The 22,202-nt window shown below is 33.1% G+C and overlaps 2 protein-coding genes across 3 annotated transcripts in view; both read right to left on the bottom strand.

The window, feature by feature from the left end:
- Positions 1–22,202, bottom strand: part of LOC119635341 (protein bunched, class 2/F/G isoform) — a 218,325-nt gene that overhangs the window by 82,692 nt on the left and 113,431 nt on the right. The window lies entirely within an intron of this gene.
- Positions 205–21,978, bottom strand: LOC119635342. The gene is made up of 2 exons (XM_038030122.1): positions 21,317–21,978; positions 205–2,324 (listed from the first exon to the last, which is right to left on the bottom strand). Exons 1-2 carry the CDS (start codon positions 21,847–21,849, stop codon positions 2,321–2,323), a joined length of 537 nt encoding a protein of 178 aa, XP_037886050.1. The 5' UTR covers positions 21,850–21,978; the 3' UTR covers positions 205–2,320.

The following is a 22,202-nucleotide window of genomic DNA, read 5'->3' as shown; positions in this document are numbered from 1 at the left end:
TATTATACTAGATATGGCGGTTTTAGATAGGTTTACGTCGAAGGAAAAAGTTAGAAAGAATAAGGTTAAAAGTTCTTCATGTTAACGATACAATTACGTAGATGAGATATCCCGTTACATGCTCGTTAAGGCATAAAAGAATTTCCAATTTCTGAGTGTTATTAACTTTTTATTATTTCTTTCCTTATAATAAGGAAACTGGAAAGAAAGGACTTGGAAAATACGACCTTTTCTTCTCTTCTTCAAGTCTTACAGCTTATTTTATTCCACGAGAAAAAAAAAACAAAAAAGGATATGTTAGCGCTTTAAAGTAGCCCATTGGGCCGCTCTACAATTATGCAACAAGTGCCTATGATCAACAAAATCTACAGATTCTGGATTTTACAAAAATTCGATATAAGTATAACTTTTACACTATTTTGGAAAGGACAATGCATAAAAAAAATTGGCCTCCATTAAGAAAAAAGCACTCGACAGTTTTATTTATTGTTAAACCGGTGTTAGGTTGAAGAAGATAGCAAATTAAAGGCTTAGCAAAAAAAAAAGGAAAAATAAGAATTGTTAAAGAAAACCATCGACCTGCGACTCTTGAGAAAAAGCATTGAAAAGACTACAACAATGTATAAATGAGAAAAGCCACTATATAATCGCAAAAGTAAAATTGAATTAGTATGAAGGCAAATGGCCCACAAAATGTACAACAATCATTAAGTAAAAACTAAACGAGAAATCGAAATCAGACCATGACGAAATAAGCAACATAAAAAAAATAACAAAGAGAACGAACACTATATTATAACTAACACACAATGTACATAAATACGATGGACGTGTGTAGCATAAACTCGTATTGAGAATTATTGAATTTTATAGCTTATCAAAATGAAACGTGCCTAAGCCATTTTTTTTGTAAATATTGCGCTCATGGTTAAAACAAAAAAGTAACATGGCGTTGCTGTTTTGGTTGGTTGATTGCTAAAAGCTTTATTCAGCACAACTCAGCTGAATACAAGTTTTCTGCACGGATAAATGCTGCTTGTATTTGTATAAAAATTAATATATATTGAGAGTTTATGTGAAACCATAAAAAATCCCATATTTGTTCACATTTAAATGCTGTACGGGTATGTAAAACAAGCATAAGCCAACAAAAGAATTTTTAGTATACACAGCATGCTTTTTTATCAGCTTAATCAAAGTCATGCGCAATGCAAGTATATCAAGAAAGATGTACATACACAAATAAGCAGAAACTTATTAGATGAGAGAAAAGAGAGAAATTTTTTTCAAAATGTTATTTAACATTTTTCGTATGTACACAATAATAATTGAATACCAGTGAGAGTGTGCAGCTTCTAGTTTTATGCACTTCTCTCTCTTTCTCCCGTATGGTACATTGAAGATAGCTGAAAATAGCTATTACAGAGTTGTATGCAACCATAAACGGCCAATGTGCTCTGTTACACAATGTTTCCTTTTTTTGCCTTCTCATTATGACAAAAAAGGCGCGCAAAACACATGTTTTCGTCATCAGTATTATACATCACGGAGCAGCAGCGACTCAGTAAATGGTAATGGCGCTCGACTTGTTAAACAGCTGGCTTTATTGAACGATAAGAGGGAGAGCTCAAGTTTAAACATATGACTGGCGGTATATGTAAAAAAAATACAGATGGATATATATAAATGCTTGATTGCAAACATCATCGTTCACCCTCAATACTCTAATACTAGCGGCATTAACAGCTCATCATAAGCACTTGTAAAACTTATTGGGATGGCATGTGATGTTTGGGTTTTTTTTTTCTTAAACTTTTCACATATACTAGATACCACATATCATTTCTTAATGCATTTTCCTGCAGTTTATATTGTAGCTCGACGTCGCTTGATATCTCTGTATATAATTATTTGCTTATTTGCATTGTTATTTAAACAGTTTCTATTTTTTTCACTCTTATTTATTTATTTTTGCTTTGTTTATTTTGATTTTCTCACTTGAATTGAGGTTGAGGCAAACGGAATAAAAAAAGTTCGCCACTAATTGCTTAGCTGTATGATTATTTACATACGCTACTGAGGGAAATACGAATGTGATGCGTTGTTATGTATTCAGATTATGCTGATAAGCAGCCGAATGCTAAACTTAATTGCTTTAGCTTAAATTGAATAAATTAAGTAGGGAAGAAGGAACCATTTCTGCTGATCAATATTCTATTGATATTGATCTATTTTATTGCAAGTTACTTTCGCTCGGAGTATTTTTTGTCGAAAACTTACCGTTCAACTGACGTTACTAAGATTATTAAAGCAATAACACTTACCTGAAAGAAAAAAAAATTATATGAATAAGTATATTATAAAACACTAATTAATATGAGGTTGTTTATGAACAATTTCTAAATACAATTGGAATCATATATTTTGTATTACGTTAGTAAATTCCTTATATTGATGAACTTGAAACTAATGAAGCAAGTCGATGCATGAAAGACTTTTCAGACTGTAGTCTACTAATTCGCCCAAGGGCTGGGAGGCGGTTTGATATGTCTGCTAAACGCATTTGATTTATAGTCGGCTTGAGCTGCGTCAATATTCCTTACATAGAATATTTCATTCATTTACACGATGATCTATGGGTGACATATAATTTAAGGTACAATAATTTCTTATACGATTTAAAGCAATAGCTTTACGGGTAATCATACCTATTGAAGTCCGTACCATATCTCCGTAGTCAGCTTGAATATGATGTATTACATTAAATGCCATAAACAAATTTTGGCAAAACTGTTTTTAATTCAGTTTCTTTTTATGAAAAGTATTTGGGGAAATTAAATATTTTTTGCAAAATTTTGGAACGTTACTTGTTTGATTGTGTCACTTATTAAAAAAGGTTAATAAAAAAACAAAATGAGAAGACAAAGAGGACAAACCACTATTGAAGTAAGAAAATTAATAATTCAACATCATAAAAATGAAAAATGGCTTCGGGAGATATCCGAGTAAGCAAATCGAAGCCGCTCAACCATTCGACGGACAATGAAACAACACAAAACCTGAAAAAAGGGTTATAAAAACAAATCAAGAGCAGCCAGCAATAAAATTTTCTCCGTGGGTAATTAGTAATATATTCTATGGCAAGTCAAAAAACATCCACTTTCAAGTGCGCTGAAACAAGTCATAAGTCACTTATTAATAAAATGAATTAAAAAGACAAGGCTGCGATTCGCCAGGGACCACCATGAACCAATTTTCACAACGTAGGACCAGTCTCATGGAAGAGAATTAAAAATGTACTCTAACCGATCTAGATTTCTTACATCCATTTAGTATGCCGAAACGTTATTACTCAGCTATTTTTGCTGAGAAATTTTGAAAGTGGCATTTATTTTCGAACTGTTTCCTTTTCAAAGTAAGGCATAGTATGCGAAGCCATGAAAGTGGCATGACTCAGCTCGAGACCGTCCTTGGGCAAAAGTGCTCTAAATCCCGAAAATTGCGGTCTGCACGGGGTCGGTAGGCATCGTCACACGGACGGATATGCTTAAATCGATTCGAAACCTGATTCTGAAATCGGTGTAATAATGCATTTATCTTAAATCTTTCTGGGTTTTACATGCGTCCATACAAAGTTAATATAACTTATTTTTTGAATTAAAAATTAATAACAACTTACGACGCACTAAGAGCGATCTAAATAACACCTAAAGGAACATCTCAATCATTGATCGCATTGACAATTGTATGCATTGCAATAGAGTTAAATCGTCTTCATGAAACTGATGATGTGTTCAATGAACATTTCCTTTGAAATGCATAAAGCGCAAAGCCTTTGCTTTTTTGGTTTATAAACGCAAACGTTTGTAGAAGAGAGAATTGATGCATCATCAGGAGGTTAATGGATACCAATTGTGATAATAAGTATGAAAAATTCACTCTAAGATGAATGAATAGTTTCATTGACTCTATAACTGATTTATTTTAATATATTCAAACATAATACTCTGCAGCAATAACCTAAACTCTTGTCGGCTAAATAATAAAGACCAACTTTCGATTTCATGCCGATTAATAAAGACACATAACACTTAAATTTATGACACAATTATACAAAAACAAAATGATTTCCGCACACATATCTCTTAATTCGTAAGACTGTAAACACCGCCGCATATGTTATAAGAGTGATATAAATATAAAAAAAAAAAGAGATTTATTTAAAGACCAGTAGAGCTACACTTACATAATGTACGTATTATTACAATAGTCACATTAAAAACAGCTATTAATTTAGTGATATTTTGACGGTGTAACATTTTCGAATAAAAATTTTATTTATATTTAATTAAAAGTAATTTGAACAAAAACTATTTTCCTGATCATTGAATTTAATGTTAAGCTTTTAAATACTTTGCTGATGGATGAAATTGTTTGTATTATATATAACTTTCTAAACTCCATGCACATAGAATGCTGACAAATTACTCCTATATTCCGCTTTGTTTCCTTGTCTTTTAGTGTGTTTTTTATATTTATGATCGAAGTAAATACTAAAGTGCGTGTCCTCAATTTAATGTTTATTTTATGGTTTAATGACACGGTTTTCTCATATTATTACTATATTCATTGTTGTCATTACATTGTATGAGACAATGTAAATTTTTCTTGTAGTCTTTGTTGCGGCTTTTCTTTGCTTTCTTTCTTTCTTTTCTTTTTTTATGTGTAAAATCGTACAAATACGGAGAACTCTTTGCGAAGACCATTTTCAAATTTTCTTTAGTAAAAATTAACCGTTTTTGGAATGTTTCACGGTATATGTATTTCGAACAATTCATTCGTATAAAATTTCTTTTAGTTATTTGTTTATGTCTTTAATCAAGTGTTTACACGCAATCTATTTGAACACTTTGAGCAGACGTTCTATGCATGTGTGTATGTATATCTTAATAGTAGTGTGTCTGTCATATTATAACGAGTAAAGCTTTTATTTCTAGAAAAGAAAAAAAAAAGGCAACTTGGGACGTCTGTAAACAGTGTCTTATATTCCGATATAATTATTATATCTTACACCGCTTTTCGCACAGATATGAAATCCAAAAGAACTTGAGATAGACTCACCTTTTATCACATCAAACGACTCACAATCATTTGTCAGTTCATCTATCCATCTTGTTTCCCTGTTTTCGCAACCAAGAGGTTGCAGTTTTTCGAGATATTTTGATGAAGTTTATTACACTAATGTGTGTTACAGCCTGAGGAAGGATGTTATTGAAAATGGTTTGGATCGGACCAATTTTGCGAAAACTCCCCATGTAACGCTTTACATCTAAAAGTCTTTACATGAACAATTGTAGTAAGTGAAGTGTTGGAGGATATTTAATGGTGGGCCGTCTTCCATCAGGGCGCATTTATTTGTTAACAAATACTTGTATAAACTGAGTACGTTTTACGTTTTTAAAATGCCTAAGAAATATGGACGGAGGAACTCGAGCACAGACGTGAAAAGAAAGAGACATATTGTGAAGGTCAACATGAGGAACGATTTTGATTTAAAAATGAACAGTTGAGGAGAGTTAGGTTAACTTTAGTTACTATAAACAGCTCCAGAAGGACGTGGAAGAGGGAAACAAGTGTGCAAACTTCGAAATTACGGCGTGAGGTAAGAAATAATAAGTTAAAGAATGTGGTTACGATCGTCAGGGTGGCATTAACGAGTTTGTAATTCGTTCGTTATTGTTTCCGAATAAGTTTTCTTTAAAAAAAATCGTCAGATTGTAGCAATTCAATGAAGTAAACGGCTTCCCTAAGGAAAGAGAGAATAATGAAAATCGCTATATAGATAAATAAGAGATAAATTAAAGGGACTAATGGTAACGGTTAGTTCAAGTTAGATGAACATAAGTGAAATTGTAACGAGAAACTGCGTTATATTTGTCCAAAAAATTCCAAATTGTTGTAAAGCACTCCCAACAAAACGAGTGCTCTTCTTCTACGGACAAAGTCATACCCAGCGCAAATCGTGAAACTTTCGCTCTTTGCTAAAATCCAAAAAACCTTTAATACATCAATAGCTTACGATCGGTCTACAGTAAGCTAAGATAAGAGGCTATAATCTCTATGGCTGATACAATTTGCTAAAGTTAGATGCCGATCCTGAGGTGAATAACCGATTTTTTGCTTTTCATTAACTGCTTTTATGTGCTGAAAGCATGATTTGCTTTTTATAAAGTGTTTAGGGTTGAGAAATTCGCTTTTCATCCTTATTTGTTGGTAGATGTTAGCAAATAAATTATTTAACACAAGGAGAGCGCGTGAAAGTACAACGCTATTTTTGTGCGAATTTGGGAGTGACATCTGCAAAGATAAATCAATAACTGATGCCTAAGTTTGCGTCCACTTTGTCGGCCCAATTCGATTTACGCAAACATATCATTTCAACTTTATATGGGTCAAGTTAGGCCACTTGACTCGGAATGTGAACGTACATAATACGGTTTTTGGGGTCTCTAATGTATATTCGCGGAAATTGCAAAATTCATATGCGCCCATTTATAAGCGAAAATTACGAAAGCCAATTACAACAGCTTAAGTTCCAAGAGAGCTTGTGTTTAACAGCAATATTTCGCTGAAAAAATGATTCTCTCACCAAATTGTATGCAAAATTATTCATAATTTTTACAAAATACATGCACATACGTTTACTTGATTTTAGGTGATGGCGAACACTTTGAAAATTAGCCGCTCTAATTTGACTTATTGCTATTTCACAATATTGTTGAACTGACGCTAATTTCATTTTGTGAATTTCCATGACTCATATATAATAACATCAGGCAAATTACTCGTGTGAGTATTAAAATCGAGAATATAAACATGAGTGATTGAAGTGATGTAAATGTAAGTAACAGTGTGTGAAACCCTGCTTATGCTGCTGGGGTAACGTTATTATTATTATTGTTTATCAATGGTCATTTTGAGGATTGGAACATTTTTACTGCATTTTGATACCAATTTTCATCATTCCATGTTTTGCATTGTAAATCAAGATAGGGGTTTTGAATGCAACAAATTGCTGCTTGCACTTTTTAATAATATCGTAGGTGCGGGCACAGCTTTCAAATTTGTGAATAAAGAGAAATTATCGATTGGTTTAACGTTTGAGGTCATTAAAAATATTGACTGTGGAGAATGAATCTATTGCCTTAGTACAAGATGTATTGGCGTCATGGACCGAGCTTGACAGCTTTTAAAAAATAAAGGCAGGTGTAGGCACCAATCTCAACTGATCGATTCTCGTTTCTTCAAAAAAGTTGTCACCATTAGGAAGATTTTAGATAGTTTTTAGTTCACCATCCAAGGAACTCTCTGTGTCATATTGACTGACATATTGGCGGCGCTTGCTCTACATTGATTTCTAAATGAAATCGAAGAAGTTTTCAACTTTTACAATTTACCCCATGTACTTGCCCCGCAGAGAATACCATATTTTACGGTATCCAACTTTCAAATATCAAAACTGGGAATGACAACTCATAAATAATATTTATAATTTGTAAAATTTTTTTTTTTTTTTTACCTTTGCGTATTTATGCGAAACTTAAAAAATAAAAAATACATTTAATTTTATAAAATAACGAGCAAGTTCGTGGTTATCTTCAATATTGCAGACGATCACTTAGAAAGTAAATAAATAGAAAAATACGTTCGAAATACTCCAAACCGAGGGTAAAGTTGAAGCAGATATAAAAACAACAATTAAAGTAACTGAAACCAATAAAACTACTACGGCTCCTTCTTTACTAAACATAATAACGAATATCATATAAAAATAAACTTCACGTTAGTTATGGCATAGTTTTTTTTTTTTGCTGCCACTTCAGGAAAGCGTGTCAAAGAGGAAACCGTCTCTCCCATCAAGTGAAGGAATACAGAAAGCAAGAAGAAAAAACCATATTGTGTAACTGTTGTGTATTTGTGAATGGCAAACATTAACAATGGCAATAACTAACTACCAACAGTGCAACAATAGCAATGAAAATTGAAAACAATAAGCAGCAACAACGTAGATACGATAACAAATTATAAACTGGTAAACATGACATTACAGTATTTTAAAACAAAAACTAGGAAAGAAAATCTAAAATTATGTTTATATATATATGCATATAAATACGTATATATATGTTATATAAATATAACGAAAACTTTTTTTTTTTGAACAAGGACGTAGATTTATATATGTATATCTGTTTTTATTTTTTAGTGTAAAAAGTATCGGGCCTAATAAAAGCCTTGACTTGAATTGTTTAAATGACATGACAATATCGCGAAAAGTTCAATAGTTTTTAGACTACGTAATATGATTTCTAACTCAACATATATAATGCGAAATAATTGTGCACTGTAGAGGCTCCTGCACATAATATATGAGGCATTTCTTTTGAAAGTGATGTAAATCATTTTTTGAAAAAATCACGCAAATGATTGCAACGTTGTTAAGAACATTGATTGCGACTTAAAAATATCACATATGCAAGGAAAAAATTTCAAAATTTCATAATAACAAGGTATACATCTGCAACGGTGATAAGAATTGCGACTAACAAGTTGGTGTTGGTGGGTTCAAATCTCAGTACTTTCATCGTAGCTGTAGTGAGTACTCACTTGGTAAAGGCATAACACTTGTCGATTGGGCGCAGACCCTCTTTTCTTTTCCACAGTCTCTGTATTACACGAATAGGGGACATACCCTGAGCGATTAGTCCTGCGATCATGACTTTAATATTGTATTGTGTGTAAGTTTAGAATCAAGTTTTTGTTTTCAATTTCTTGTGACTATTATTGCATTATTTTTACTAAAAAGAATTTTTCCCCCTTTTCGCAATTTACGTTGTTTCTGGTGAGCAACACAACCAACCACTTTGCTGGCATGTGAGTAACCACACAGTAATTTTGGGAAATAAAAGAAATTTCTTCAGTGCATAATTTTATCCCATTTATTCGATAAGGATATGACAGTCGCAGAAGTTGAACAACTTTGGCCATTTCCATTTTCCATTATAGAAAAACGTTAATTTGTTGTTGCGATTAAACATTTTTTTTTTTTGAAATGTTAAACACGAAAAGAAACTAAGGCAAGTTCCGTTTGAATATATGATTGAAAACGCAAACGTGATCATTCAAGCATAAGTTAAATGCAATATGTAGGTAAACCAATTGAGGTTACGACAAGAAAAGTGATTAACCCTAATCTGCGCATAATGAGCCTTTGGGTCTCATTTGAACTTTTGACTTTTTGATTATTTCGTAAAGCATTTCCAAAAATATTTTTTCTTTACATCAAATTGGCTATCAACACTAAGAAACATTTTGGTAGATTTCGAACGATGCGAATATTAACTCTTACCGCAAAATGTAAAAGGAATGTTGAGGACGTGTGGATAACATTTCAGAGCAGTAAACTGCAGTATCACATTTGATAAACTGTTGACGAGCTGTAAATTGAACTAAAGTTTATGCAAAGTTCGCATCAATAACGAAGCTTGATGCGACCAAGACGACGTAGCGCCGCCTTTTAAAGCAGAGATGAACTGGCGAATAATCCTTGTTCTTTGGTAGTGTCAATGTAGAAGAATCGAATAGTTCACTGTAGCTGATATCCGGTCAAAATTAGAGTATAACTCGCATGCGTCGACGGGAGCTGCTAAAGTTTTGCCTGGAGACACCCAACCGCTTACAGTGTCAATGTCAGGTTATCATGGGCGACGAAAGCGTGTCCAAACCTTTTGATAGCCTCGAGCATGGGCGTAATGTGGGCTATGTAGTGCTTACGCATAAGTACATCCATAGCAGATATTCTACACCATTCCTCCTGAAGTTGTCTCACCACACATTACCGCGACTCGTTATTCTTTAATCACAATAACTCTTGAACAATCTGTCAGCAGCCGCAGTGGCTGCCATGCCTAATGTTTCCATTTTTAAATCACACGCACTCAGAAAAACTATTCCCTCCCCCTATCGTTCTTTACCTTTTAATTAAATAGTCTTCTTCTATAGACCCTTTCATTAAGGCAATAAAACTCAGTTTTGATGGGACATAGCACTAGGATTTCTTAGTATTTCAAAAGGTTTGTTTGGATAGAACGACTTTATAGTTGCGTGTCAATGAGTATCGAATTTAATTCCAATAAGAGGGTCTCACGCATAACCTGGCAACGTGAAAAATTTATCAATCGGAAAATGAAGTAAGTACCGACGGAAAAACGTAAAAACAAGTAATCAATGACCATGAAATTTTCGGCCTAAAATGTATATAATTGTTTACTTGTCTTAAAAAAGAAATTACACTAAAGCGAACAACTCGATATAAATGATTTCTACCGAATAAGAGGAGAATTGAATATATATACTATATGCGTACATGAATGACCATTCACACAATCGAGATGTATAGTTATATTTTACAGTTGTAATGTACGTACACATAGTTATATATATATATATATGTAGAATTAAACAACATAATGCAACAACTTTTATTTATAAATAAAACGACCGACTAAACAACTGAACTAAACAACTAATTTAAAGATAAATAAATACATAATAGTAGTGCCCATGTGTTGCTGGTTTAACTAAAAATATACAAAAAGCAAAAAAAATCAAAAAACCAACCAACCGAACAACCCGCAACTAAACAACACTATATTTATATATTATTGCGTATATAAAAAAAAAAAAAAAAAACTTCCAACATTACGAAATCTTTATGTTTAAATCTCTTGCACAGAAACAATAACACCAACAATAACGCTAACAACAATCACTCTAATGGTTTCTGGTTATTTAGTATGATGGCTTAAACATATATATATATATATATATATATATATGTATATATGTGAGTGTATTTATGATTCCATTGTTTTGTTATTTGTGCTTTAAAGGCTTTTTTGTGTTTTAAACGCTAGCACGAATTTTCGATGTAATGGCTTGACTTTGGTTTCTGTTGTTGCCTTCGAGTTAAATTTCAGAAAATGAGCCAAAAAAAAAAAAATATCCCCAGCCATTGTTATTTTCATGTGTTGTTAAGATACGATATTCTTTTGGCATATTTTTCTTAGAAATATTTTCCTTTTCCCAATTTTTATATGCAAAGCAACTTAACCATTTGATTAGATGGCGCTTTCTTTAGCTGCTTCAGTCTGTGAGCGAGTGAGCGAGTATGCGTTCGCGCATTTGATTTCATTTCTTCTTATAAAACGATGTTATTGTTGAGTCAACATAAGTCATCACCTTCATCACCGACATCATCATTGCTATCTTCATGACGAATGAAAAACGTGAATGGCTGTCTTTTGTCTTTTTTTTTTCTCTGTTTTTTGAGGCTTGATATTTCTTTCTAATTTTGTGTTTTTTCATTACTAACCGCAAACAAATTGCATTTCTACCACCGGCACTTGATCACGTTTTATGTTTACGTTGCTAAAAGAGTCAAGTGAAGGTTTCATTTCAATAAAAGAAAAAAAGGTGTTTTTTTTTTTTTCGTTATGTTGAGCTTTCATCAATTCGCTTACAAAGAGTCTTGAACTATAATATCAAATTAACTGTTAGCACTTTTACTAAAACTATTTGAAAAATCAAGAAAGTTTAGATAAGTTTTGCCAATTCATTAACCACAGCCGGATGGTGCTTTAACAGTCTTTATTGATTTCGGAGGATTTGTAAGTGTGTACTTCTTTCTTTTTTAAGCTTAAATTGCGATAGTTAAAATCTTGGATTTACTATTGACTATAAGGGGCGCGCAGTAGATCCTATATCAAAAGTCAAGCTTCTTCTAAACCGATTTAAGTATGTCCATCCGTACGTCTGTCTGTCTATTGTCTGCGGTGAATGTTCATCCGGTCGCAAAAATGCAGCTAACGGATTCAAATTGGATTGGAATTATATTCTATGGGTGGTTTAGTGGCACCTATATCAAAATGAAAAAATTCGCCCAAGCTTACTTAACATCCTTGGATATTGAAATTTGATTCTTTTATCACAACATTTGCAGTAACCACAAAGAAACTTCAGCGGCTATATATGAAGTGTTCTTTAATATCAGTTAGTATCAAATCTGAAAATGTTTCAAGAATCACTAAGGTAAACATAGATCGTAGAGCTAGAACTGCCCGCTTCGAATTTGGTAAAAATGTTGAAGACGTTGCACCCAACTTGACATTGAAAAAGCCGATATGCACTCAATCGGCCCATTCTGGGTATATTGCCCATAAACTATAACGAGCATACGATATAAATTTCCACTTTTTTTTTACAAAATTAGAAAAAATCAGCCATGTCTAAGCAAAATTTTAGTTTCTTTTGCTTTTTCCTATTGTTTCACGAAAATAAAAGTAGTGCGTCACTGAAACAATTACAACTTGTAAGCTTGTAGTCGAAATGCCATTAAATTGTGCCACATTCCGTTTGAATGTTGATATTATTTAATAATATATTACCCGCTACTAAGCTACTACTCCCCTAAGCGCCCAGGCGATGCTTTCGTGCAGATGGTTCCACTTCCACTGCATGTGCATATTGACAATAGATATCTTGGATGGAACTCCTTTTCATTGGACAAAGATATTTCGTGTACCGCAGTATACAACTAGTCCGTCTGTCTGCTTAGGAAAATAGGTTGCTTCTGTTTTCTTAGCTTCACTTGGGAAACGTAGGTTTCTTCTTGATGTTTCCTTCTTAATTAAGTTAACAAACGGTGCTATCGATTCGTGAATCGCTTCTCCAGGAACTTTATCTTCCTAAAGTTTAGTCAATGCAAATATAATTTAATCCGTTCAGAGTTGAAAACTGATTGGGGTCGTTTACTGTTATCGGTTCCCAAGCTTCTGCATGTTTGCAAAGGCTTAGGGATTTACACGCAACTCGAGTCTGCACCGGCTGTGGGTGGGGGAATAAAAAATAACAAAACACAAGCGAGTGATGGGTACAGAAAGTTTCGACCTAAGTGCAATATTGTTTCTCTTTCTTTTTCCTTAAAAAAAATTCGATGTCAATAATCGTTAAATCATCATAAACAATAATTACCTAAATAATTTTAATTAAGTGAATAAATTTTTTTTAGTAATTAAACATGAAAGCAATTAATATAAGTATAAATAAAACAAAAATATATTTGCTTCCAAAACATGAAAACCAAACATTATTTTCGGTGCTTTTATTTTTTTATTTTATTTTGCCTTCCACCAGATGTTTTTCGATTATTGGCTTTTTCAAAATTTAATTGAAATGGAGAGCATTAACAAAAACATTTAATAAACTGAAAAAACAGCAGCAGGAATGAACTTCAAAATGAAAATCTGCCTTTTCTTTTTAATAAACAACATCTGGGAATACTTATGAGAACGCGCCGCGACTGCTGTTTTCGATAAAAAAAAAAAGAAAGAAAAGTATCAGCAGAATGATTGGCGGACAAGTCACCACCCACACATCAGTCAGCAATAAAAATATATTTTTATAAATGTTTAAATGCAAAAGCATGGCATGACTGTTTTGAGAATGTTTTGTTTTCAATAAACCGTGAAAAACAAGATGCGATTTTGCTGCGCCAACAAAACAAAAAATTTCCAAATTTATATATTTCATGGTCAAATGTATGCAAGTATTTGAACACACATGAGTAGAATATAATTTGCATTCGATTCTCATGTTTATTTCACATATTTTTGTTCAAAGTTCAAAGCCCACAGTCAGAAACTGTACATAAGTATATTTAGTTTGTTATTTCCTTTGTAACCTTGACTAATACATAAATAAAAATTATGTCTGGCTGGTTCGTCTTTATTGGGCGCTAAAATACTCATAGTCGCAAAATTAAGACAAATTCGATTATATGATTATTATATATAGCATCTGTGTGTAATCACGCCTACTGCAGCTACAGCAGACGAGCTAAAATTAGGTTGAAGTAAGTAAGAACACTATATTGGGGCCTACGGCCACCATTAAATACCCTACATCACCTTGCAGTTATTCTTAAAATGACTTTCCAAAAAAGCAGTTATATTGGAAGTCGCCGAAAAAGAGTTCCGTTCTGAACTATTTTCAATAGCGTTCATGTTTAGGCCAAAATGCCTCAGTGCACCAAATTTCGTCGACATTTCTCGAAAAATACGGCCTGCAAGTTGATTGCAAGAAAAAATAGACGTAAAGACAGACAAGCTTAGCTGGATTGAGAATCGCCATCGGGTTTTAGTTGAATGTAGGCCTGTCTCAAGTCCTTTGTGTGTTACATGCATTCGCACAACCTTAACACATCCTTGCACTATTAGTGGTGCAAGATACCAAATTGTAATAGTATTAGTAAAGCATATTTTAGAATTTTTGACGAAGGAATTGGTGATGTAAAGAATTTAAGGGGGCTGGGAGAAAGAGAGAGAGAGAAGAGAAATAGCGGAAAGTCGTATCAAAAAACTCACAATTTCTGTAGGTTTAGTATTTGATTGAAATATTCACACTGTTCGATTTGTTCTGCAAAAATTGTTAGGATGTTGGGAAAGTCATCTCGTTTTTTCTCAACAGTAGATTTAATGTTATTTTTTACACTTGAGCCGCATTTTCATTATATATTTTAACAGCTTGAAAGGCTAGTTGTTGAAAGGATTTGTTTGATTCTGTGCGATCACTTTTTCTGGTGCACTACCATCTATGAGAAGTCGAAAGCAGCAAGATACGGCATATATTAGCTTTCCCTTAACGATGAAGTAAAAATGGTATTCAAGTAGAGAAAAACTTATTGAATCTGCGTAAGAAAGATGATGGCAACCCAAAATGCCAGGACCACAACTGGTTTACAAAATTTCTTTCCGACAATTTTGATATTGAAGATCAGTTGCAGCTGATGAAGGTAAAACGAAAGGTTTAACTGATGCAAATTGACGAATAACAATTCGTAAGATCGCTGAAAGGTTACATTTATCGAATTAATATTATTATATTCATAATAGTATATTTAATCACTATAAAAAATTCGCACAAAAAAAAAAAAAAAGAAAGACTTTTCGAACAACCCAACTTCCCATTATCGATGCGTTTATAATTGCCAGCAATGAACGAAAACCATGCTCATATACGTTGCATATTTGTGGTATAGAAGGCTTTCGAAATTCGTTCCAACTTTTTCGGTCAGCGTTTTCAATATTCATTTCGAATTTCAAAAAGAATGCAAGATAAATACATTGAAATACTCCCCAAAGGCAAATATTACCCTTTTATTTTTTCCTTTCCTTTCCAGATGAAATGCTTTTATCGTCAAAAGAAAGTATATTTATTACGACATGTCTTATGGAACACACTAGATAAGTGCAGCAATGTGCAGAAATTAAGTCCCTTTACAGGAAATATTTATCAATAAGCAGTGCTGCGGGGGAAGGGCAGAGTATATAGAATTATTAGATAAGTTATGCCCCTTGGGTTGATTCTTTACGGCTGCGCTGTGTTTATGCCAGGAAACCTCTGAAAGCAGTTAGATTTAAAAAAAAAAAATTATACGCAGATAACATATCGATCCATCACTCATCAAAAACCGCACAAATCGAGTCAATAAAACAATTACGGTTTGTAAACTAATTGTTAAAACGTCGAGAAATTTTCACACGTATCGTTTGAAGGTTGCTGCTATCTAGACACAATGGGTGTCTCAATAATGTGATCATATATATATAGTAGGCCTAAGAGTTATTAAGTGATGTGATAGCATTCAAAATTAACTAAAGCGCTAGGCGTGACCAGTCGAAAGCCACACCCATAATAAGCTCCTCAATAGCAACTTTAACTGCGTAGCAGGTATTAATCTAAAAGAGTATAATCTTCAATCTATAGTAAGCAGACAATTCAACCAAAAGTTGCAAAGGTAAGCGTAAGGAATAAATTCACATTAACGAGCTCGTGATTGCTTGAAATGGGATATACAGGCGACAAATATTAAAGGCATTATTTACGTTTAAAAACTTTCTATTAAATGGATAGAAGAGTCAAGTTCCTTGTACTAAAGCACAAACGAATGTCATCGGCACACTTTACTAACTTTTAAAGCGTAGAGCGAAAATAATTGTTGAATGATAGGGTGCACAGAAACTTAGCGTCCACCAATTTGCAAAATTTGTTAACTTTTTAATTTATGGCAACTTGCACTAGACTACTTTAAAAAAAATTTCAGAAAATTCTTATCATATCACCAGATTAGTTTTTCTGCTTTCCTTTTCCCTATAGATTCTTATCTGCTGTTATTAACTAAGCTTTAGTCGCAATTTTTTAAGAGGCAATAAAAATACATTCGTAAAAAGAACAAAGTTATTATTAACCTTAAACATGACAAAATTCAAGTTCCGTATGTTAAGCAATAAAAGCATTTTGTCTCCATTAAATTTTGTTTCATTTTGTGTTACTAAGCTTCAAAAAAATTATCCATAAACTGACGGTATCGTTACTATGTTATGAAGGCTTCCTTGCTGTTCAATTAATCGTCTGCTTGCACATCAGGCGAAAAAACACAAAATAATTATCCAAAATCATTTCATTGTTTTATTGCTGAACAAAAACTACAAAGAAGCTGATGCTGTCGTTAATCTTTCGCACGCAGTAACTTTACTGTGGCTTCTAGTGGTAGTTGTGCGCGGCAACTTGGGGCAAAGATTTGCTATCGTTAACAGAATGTCATTTTTCTTTATGGTACGCGCGAGGAGCCACGACGATTTCCACGAAAAGTTTTGTTTATGACAAAACAACATACTGAGATTTTCGTTCATGACACTCTATCGTATAGTAGCCAAGAAGAATTTTCTCTTAAAACTTTACGAATGAGATCAACTGATAGATATAACTTTCATTACCGTGCCGTAGCAATCACATTTAATCAAGTAAATAACTCGATTTGGTATCCCTGTGCTTTTCGGCGATCATATCGATCTGTAAAATCATTGCGATTGCTAGGAGACAGAAATCGACAGTAGGCTTGACGTTATTGGCACAATCGATTCTCTATTACCTATTCGGACCGCTGTCTCTGCTTAAGCACAAAAAACTCTGGCGGCCATTAGAAAATTTCTATCAGTTATTATTATATAAGACTTTTTAGCAGTCAGTGCATCTTATCAATCTGCTCAACACCGATTTCTTGGAATTAAAGTAATCTTATTTATAAAGAATTTAGTTGCAATATAGATTCGGATAAACTAAGCAATATTTAAGATTGAATTGTAATTATAATTACAATTAAAAATTTAAAGAAATGAAAACAAGTTTAAAACTAGAAAGATCGCTATCCATAAATAAATAACTTAAGGGAGGAAAAAATAAGGCAGAACATGTGTATTACATCTGGTCTCGAAGCACACACACAACCGATTTACATCAAACTGAGAGTAGACTAGTGCAAAGAGCAAGATCTGTGTAAAAATTGAACATGATACGGATAAGAAAATGACTATACCAGAAGAGAACCGTATTTCAAGCTTATTTGTGCTCTAGAACAAAACTTTAATAAATCCTGCCACAGATCTAACTTTAGTTAACAATCGTTCAAACAGAATACCTAAATCAAAGAAGGAGTACTCATTCTCAGACTTTTGCCAATTTATTAAGCTTTCAGTTGTAAATGAATTTTGTCTTGAAAGTAAAAATTTACCCATATATATGAATAAACATCTTATATGTGACTAAGCTATTTAAATTAAAGAAACACTATCGATCTGCACTTAGACTTTCACTGAAGTCTACGACGTCCCAAAAATCTTTCTTCGGAGCTAATGCTTTACATAAGATTCAGTGCATTCATGCAGTCAATCCTGCACTAAAGGATTATATAATGTACCGGCGGATTGAGCCCAATATCATGTTTATTCTGAACGGAAAAACTGACCTGACATGAAATAACTGATCTCTCAATGCGGAGAGATTTGTGTACAAAAAGAATCGTGAGAACTGGGGTTTTAGCTTGGCTTTAATCTTAGCTTGTAGTCTGGAAAGGGGATTGATTTGCTTTCAAATCATTTTTTCGTTTATTAATTAATTTTATTGCATTTTATTATGTTTGCAAAGCAAATTAAAAGTTATCGCTAATTTCATTGATTAGATTAATTGGGAAATGTTAGATATAAATAAATAATTCCGCATTTTGTTAATTGTGTGACAAGATATATACCGTTATATAATGTACTATTGAGAATCAAGTATGCGGTTTGAAAAATGTTTTTAATTACTTTCACACACCTTAACATACAAATAGTAAATAATAAACAAATGATCGTTGAGTGATTAATCAACATGTAGTGGAAACCAGTTTTACAAAAAAAAAAATAATTGAAGAAATTTATATTTCCTTTACAAAGGAATATTAGCAGTACGTCATTATATACGTTATGATCAGGAGAAAGCACACATGAAAGATGTGACACTTGTCCTAAAGAGCGAAACTTCGTAACTGTTTGCTTTGAATTTTTATAAGAGCATGCGCTGCCGTAATGAATATCAGATGAGATGTTAAAAATCGGTCGATCAATTAGCTGGACTTTGATTGCGCCTTTGATGCTTTGCCGGATCTTAAGTAAGCGAGATATATGGCCTAGGTATTATTTTGGGCAATAAGCTCAAATCACATATTCGTGGGTATTGATTAGTGTGTAAAATCTGTAAGTAGGGATTTTTTCCGGAAAGTGCATATGTTGCCAAGAGGCAAGCAATAAGTAAAGTATAATTTCAGCTGTTTGGCCACAATTCGATCTTTGTGACTTTCAGAGTGCCAATGACTCCATTTAAAAATATTCGCAAACTTATGAGCAGGTGTTTGTAAATAATGTTATTGAAACAAAGTCTGATGGAAATCAGAAAACTGGGGACAAATGGGCATCAAAGCATCATTTTGATACGAATATGAATTTACGATCGGTTGCATGTACCTTTCATCTTGGACTTTTAACTAATTATCTGCTGAATGACGTGCACTTAAAAATTGTGTGACAAACGTTAACTATAGGTGTATTGACAAATATGCAGGTTATACAAAAGAAAAATAAACATTTATCCATGGCGAGTATACTCGTCACTAACAGGTAACTGATTAACTAATTTTTTTGTGTTTATTATAGGCCACTATAAACGAAGCTATAAGGTATGTAATTATCGTGTACAAGAGGGCTACAATAATATATGTACATATATATATATTATAAAATTTCTAGTAATCATTTCATGCCGGCAACAAGAGAAGCTTACGTGTTTAAGAATGTGGTTAATTCTCTTCTAAAGGTATTCAACGAATTATCAGAAGATTTCAAAGTCAGCTGTATGGGCAATAAAAGTTTGGTCAGCTAAAAGAGATGGATATATTTGGTGTTTAGTATTGGAGACAAAATATTTACGCACACATCCAAAATCCTAGGAATAGCAGTTAGTTCTAAAAACCCTTACCATTCCGTAAAGCTGGAGATAGCGTAATAAGATCCTATCATTATTTTAAGTAAAAATTTGACTCTAGAAAATCCCTTGTCAGTTGGGGTAGTAGTTTCCGTCACAGCCAAAGCTTATACATGGACTCCTTTGTTTCATAATACAAAGTGCAAGTTATATTTAAATATTTTTATCAGCACAAGCAAGTGACTATGTTGAGGTTACAATAACGAATCATATTATGCAATTGCAATATGTGTGTCAATATAGATTACTTTAAAACTTTTTGAAGTTGTGTCTGTTCTCTTTCTAACGGTACTTTGTTATGCTTCAAGATTTTCTTTCTTTGGCAAAGATCGCAACTGTTAACAAATTGTTTTTTTTTGTTTATGTTTTTGCATATATTTTTTTTTATACGTCTGCGTCTCCAATCGTTAAATAAGTCGGTAACTAGATGAACATTCACTATAGCTACGGTCAAAGTAATCTCGATCCGAGTTTAGAAACCGCGAATACTAACTTGTAGACACTATAGGATCACTTACATCCATATAAATATATACATTAACTATGCAGTTCGCGCATACTCTTGAGAGACCAAGAAAACAAAATCTATAGGAAAGGTGCGGAGTACCTTCTATTAAAACCTTGAATTTTCAAAATATTGGAATCAGACAATGGAACTGAATTCAACAACAAACTGACCTGCAAACTCGTTTATATATAGAGCAAAAATTTTCCACACCTTACCATCACGAGACATTAGGAATTTCTCCCCCATTTTCTCCCATTTGTGCAAAGTAATCAATGACAGAAATACATCCCACACAACACCTCACCTCACCACGTGCCGACATAAATCGCACCCCGTTTAAACTTTTTTTTATTATGCGCAGACTACCGTACATGCATGGCGATATTGCGCACAATAATAAGAAGGATCCGCCTGAGTAGCCGAAGGCGAGGAATCTTGACTAGCAAGTATTGACTTTGACCATTGGGTTGTGGGTTCGAATCTCAAGTGCGGTAGAGTTTTTAATAAAAGCCGATAGCCTTAGCTGCTAGTGCTTTTAAGCGTTTAGTCTCAGAATTTATTTCTCTGGCGAAATTAATAATAATAATAATAACAATAATAAGAAGGAAGATAAAATTGATAATTATCTCGTTGAATTGAAAAACAAATTAGGATTTGCTTTACAAAAACGATATAATTTTCGAAATAAGAGATTTAGTCATACTAAGAAATCACACAAGAAAGAAGGGACACAGTCTATATTACACTACAGACAACAATAAACCCTTCTTCAATCAATAATTTACTGAGAAAATTATATCATTCTTACGTTACTTATTGGGAGACTACTATAGGTGAATTACGGTGCGACCTTTTTTCGTTTCATACTCCCTCGTAGTGTAACAAATGTCACTTATTCATTGCGTTTGCTTGAGGAACATGAAGAAGTTTCAGTTTTCAAGTCCAAATCATGGGAATGTCCGAAAACCAACGGATAGAAAGATAGGACTACAACTTTATCCTAATCAAGACTATAAGCAAGTTTTGACGCTACAAACCCAATCTTATCTATTCATTATTAAAATAGACATTTTATCATCTTTGAAAACAAAATTACTATCGTGCTTCATTATTCACATAAAGAAAAGTGAGACAAAAAAAAAAAAAAAAGAAGCGCTAAGACTTTTATAAAAGCGACACTTCCATATCAAGCCAAGAAAATATAGGAAATATTTTTCGTAGCTAATGCAATAACATGTGCATAAATTCAGACTTTGTTGTTGACGTACGTGTAATGTGATGAATGTAAACAATATAAAAAGGAAAAAGAAAAGAAAAAAAGAAAAAACTCACTCATTAGCACTGAACATGCGTACTATATGTCGCTGTAAACAATGAGCGACATTCGATGTACCGTAGCTTGCAACTGGTGGCGACGGTGATGATAATAATAAGTTAGGCGAAGATATGGGGGATTGCGGTGGTGTTTGATAAATTTCCATAAGATCGTCATCTTCAAAGAAACCGGATGAATTACTGGAAGAAGTGCGAGGGTATTTAAGCATTTTTGTGCCACCAAAGGTGGAATTGTAATAGTAAACGCAACTGCAAAGTGTAGTCGAACGAGTGCTAGTAGCGATAGGAGATGTGTAGATTAAGTTATTTCTAGAAAGCTCACTAAATAATAAACGATCGTTGTTAGTTGTGGCTGATGGTGACGTCAATAGAGATGCAGCCAAGGAATGACGTTGTTTTTGAGGATCACTAAGGTTACAATTGTTTGAATTGCTGTTGTTGCAGGTGTAGATTTCGCAGCCAAAATTTATCGTTGAAACACTGTCAGCAGCAACTGTGGCAACAGCGGCGTTGTTAGCAGATAAAAACATCTATTAAAATTTTCTACTTTTTATCGTGTACAGAGAGATGTATAGCGAACACCTTTGAAAAACAAAACTTTTCACAAGTAATTTTTATAAATTGAATTTCAATTTTTTTTACAAACTTTTTATACACTATTTTTTCAAATAAATTCTTTTTGTGCTCGAAAACTAGTTGTAGTAGTAGTAGTATATTATTATGGAAATCTTTCTCTAAAAAAATATATATGCATTTTATTATTATTCAAGAGAGCAATGAAATGACCAATGAAATAAAAACCTGACTGACTCGTCACTTGTTGTATTAATTAACAAGCACCCGATAATTTATACTTGTTGTACTCAGCAAGAAGTGATTTGTA

The sequence above is a fragment of the Glossina fuscipes genome, unplaced genomic scaffold, assembly GCF_014805625.2.
Source record: "Glossina fuscipes isolate IAEA_lab_2018 unplaced genomic scaffold, Yale_Gfus_2 26, whole genome shotgun sequence".
Lineage (NCBI taxonomy): Eukaryota > Metazoa > Arthropoda > Insecta > Diptera > Glossinidae > Glossina > Glossina fuscipes.
This window is presented reverse-complemented; position numbering and strand designations above follow the sequence as displayed.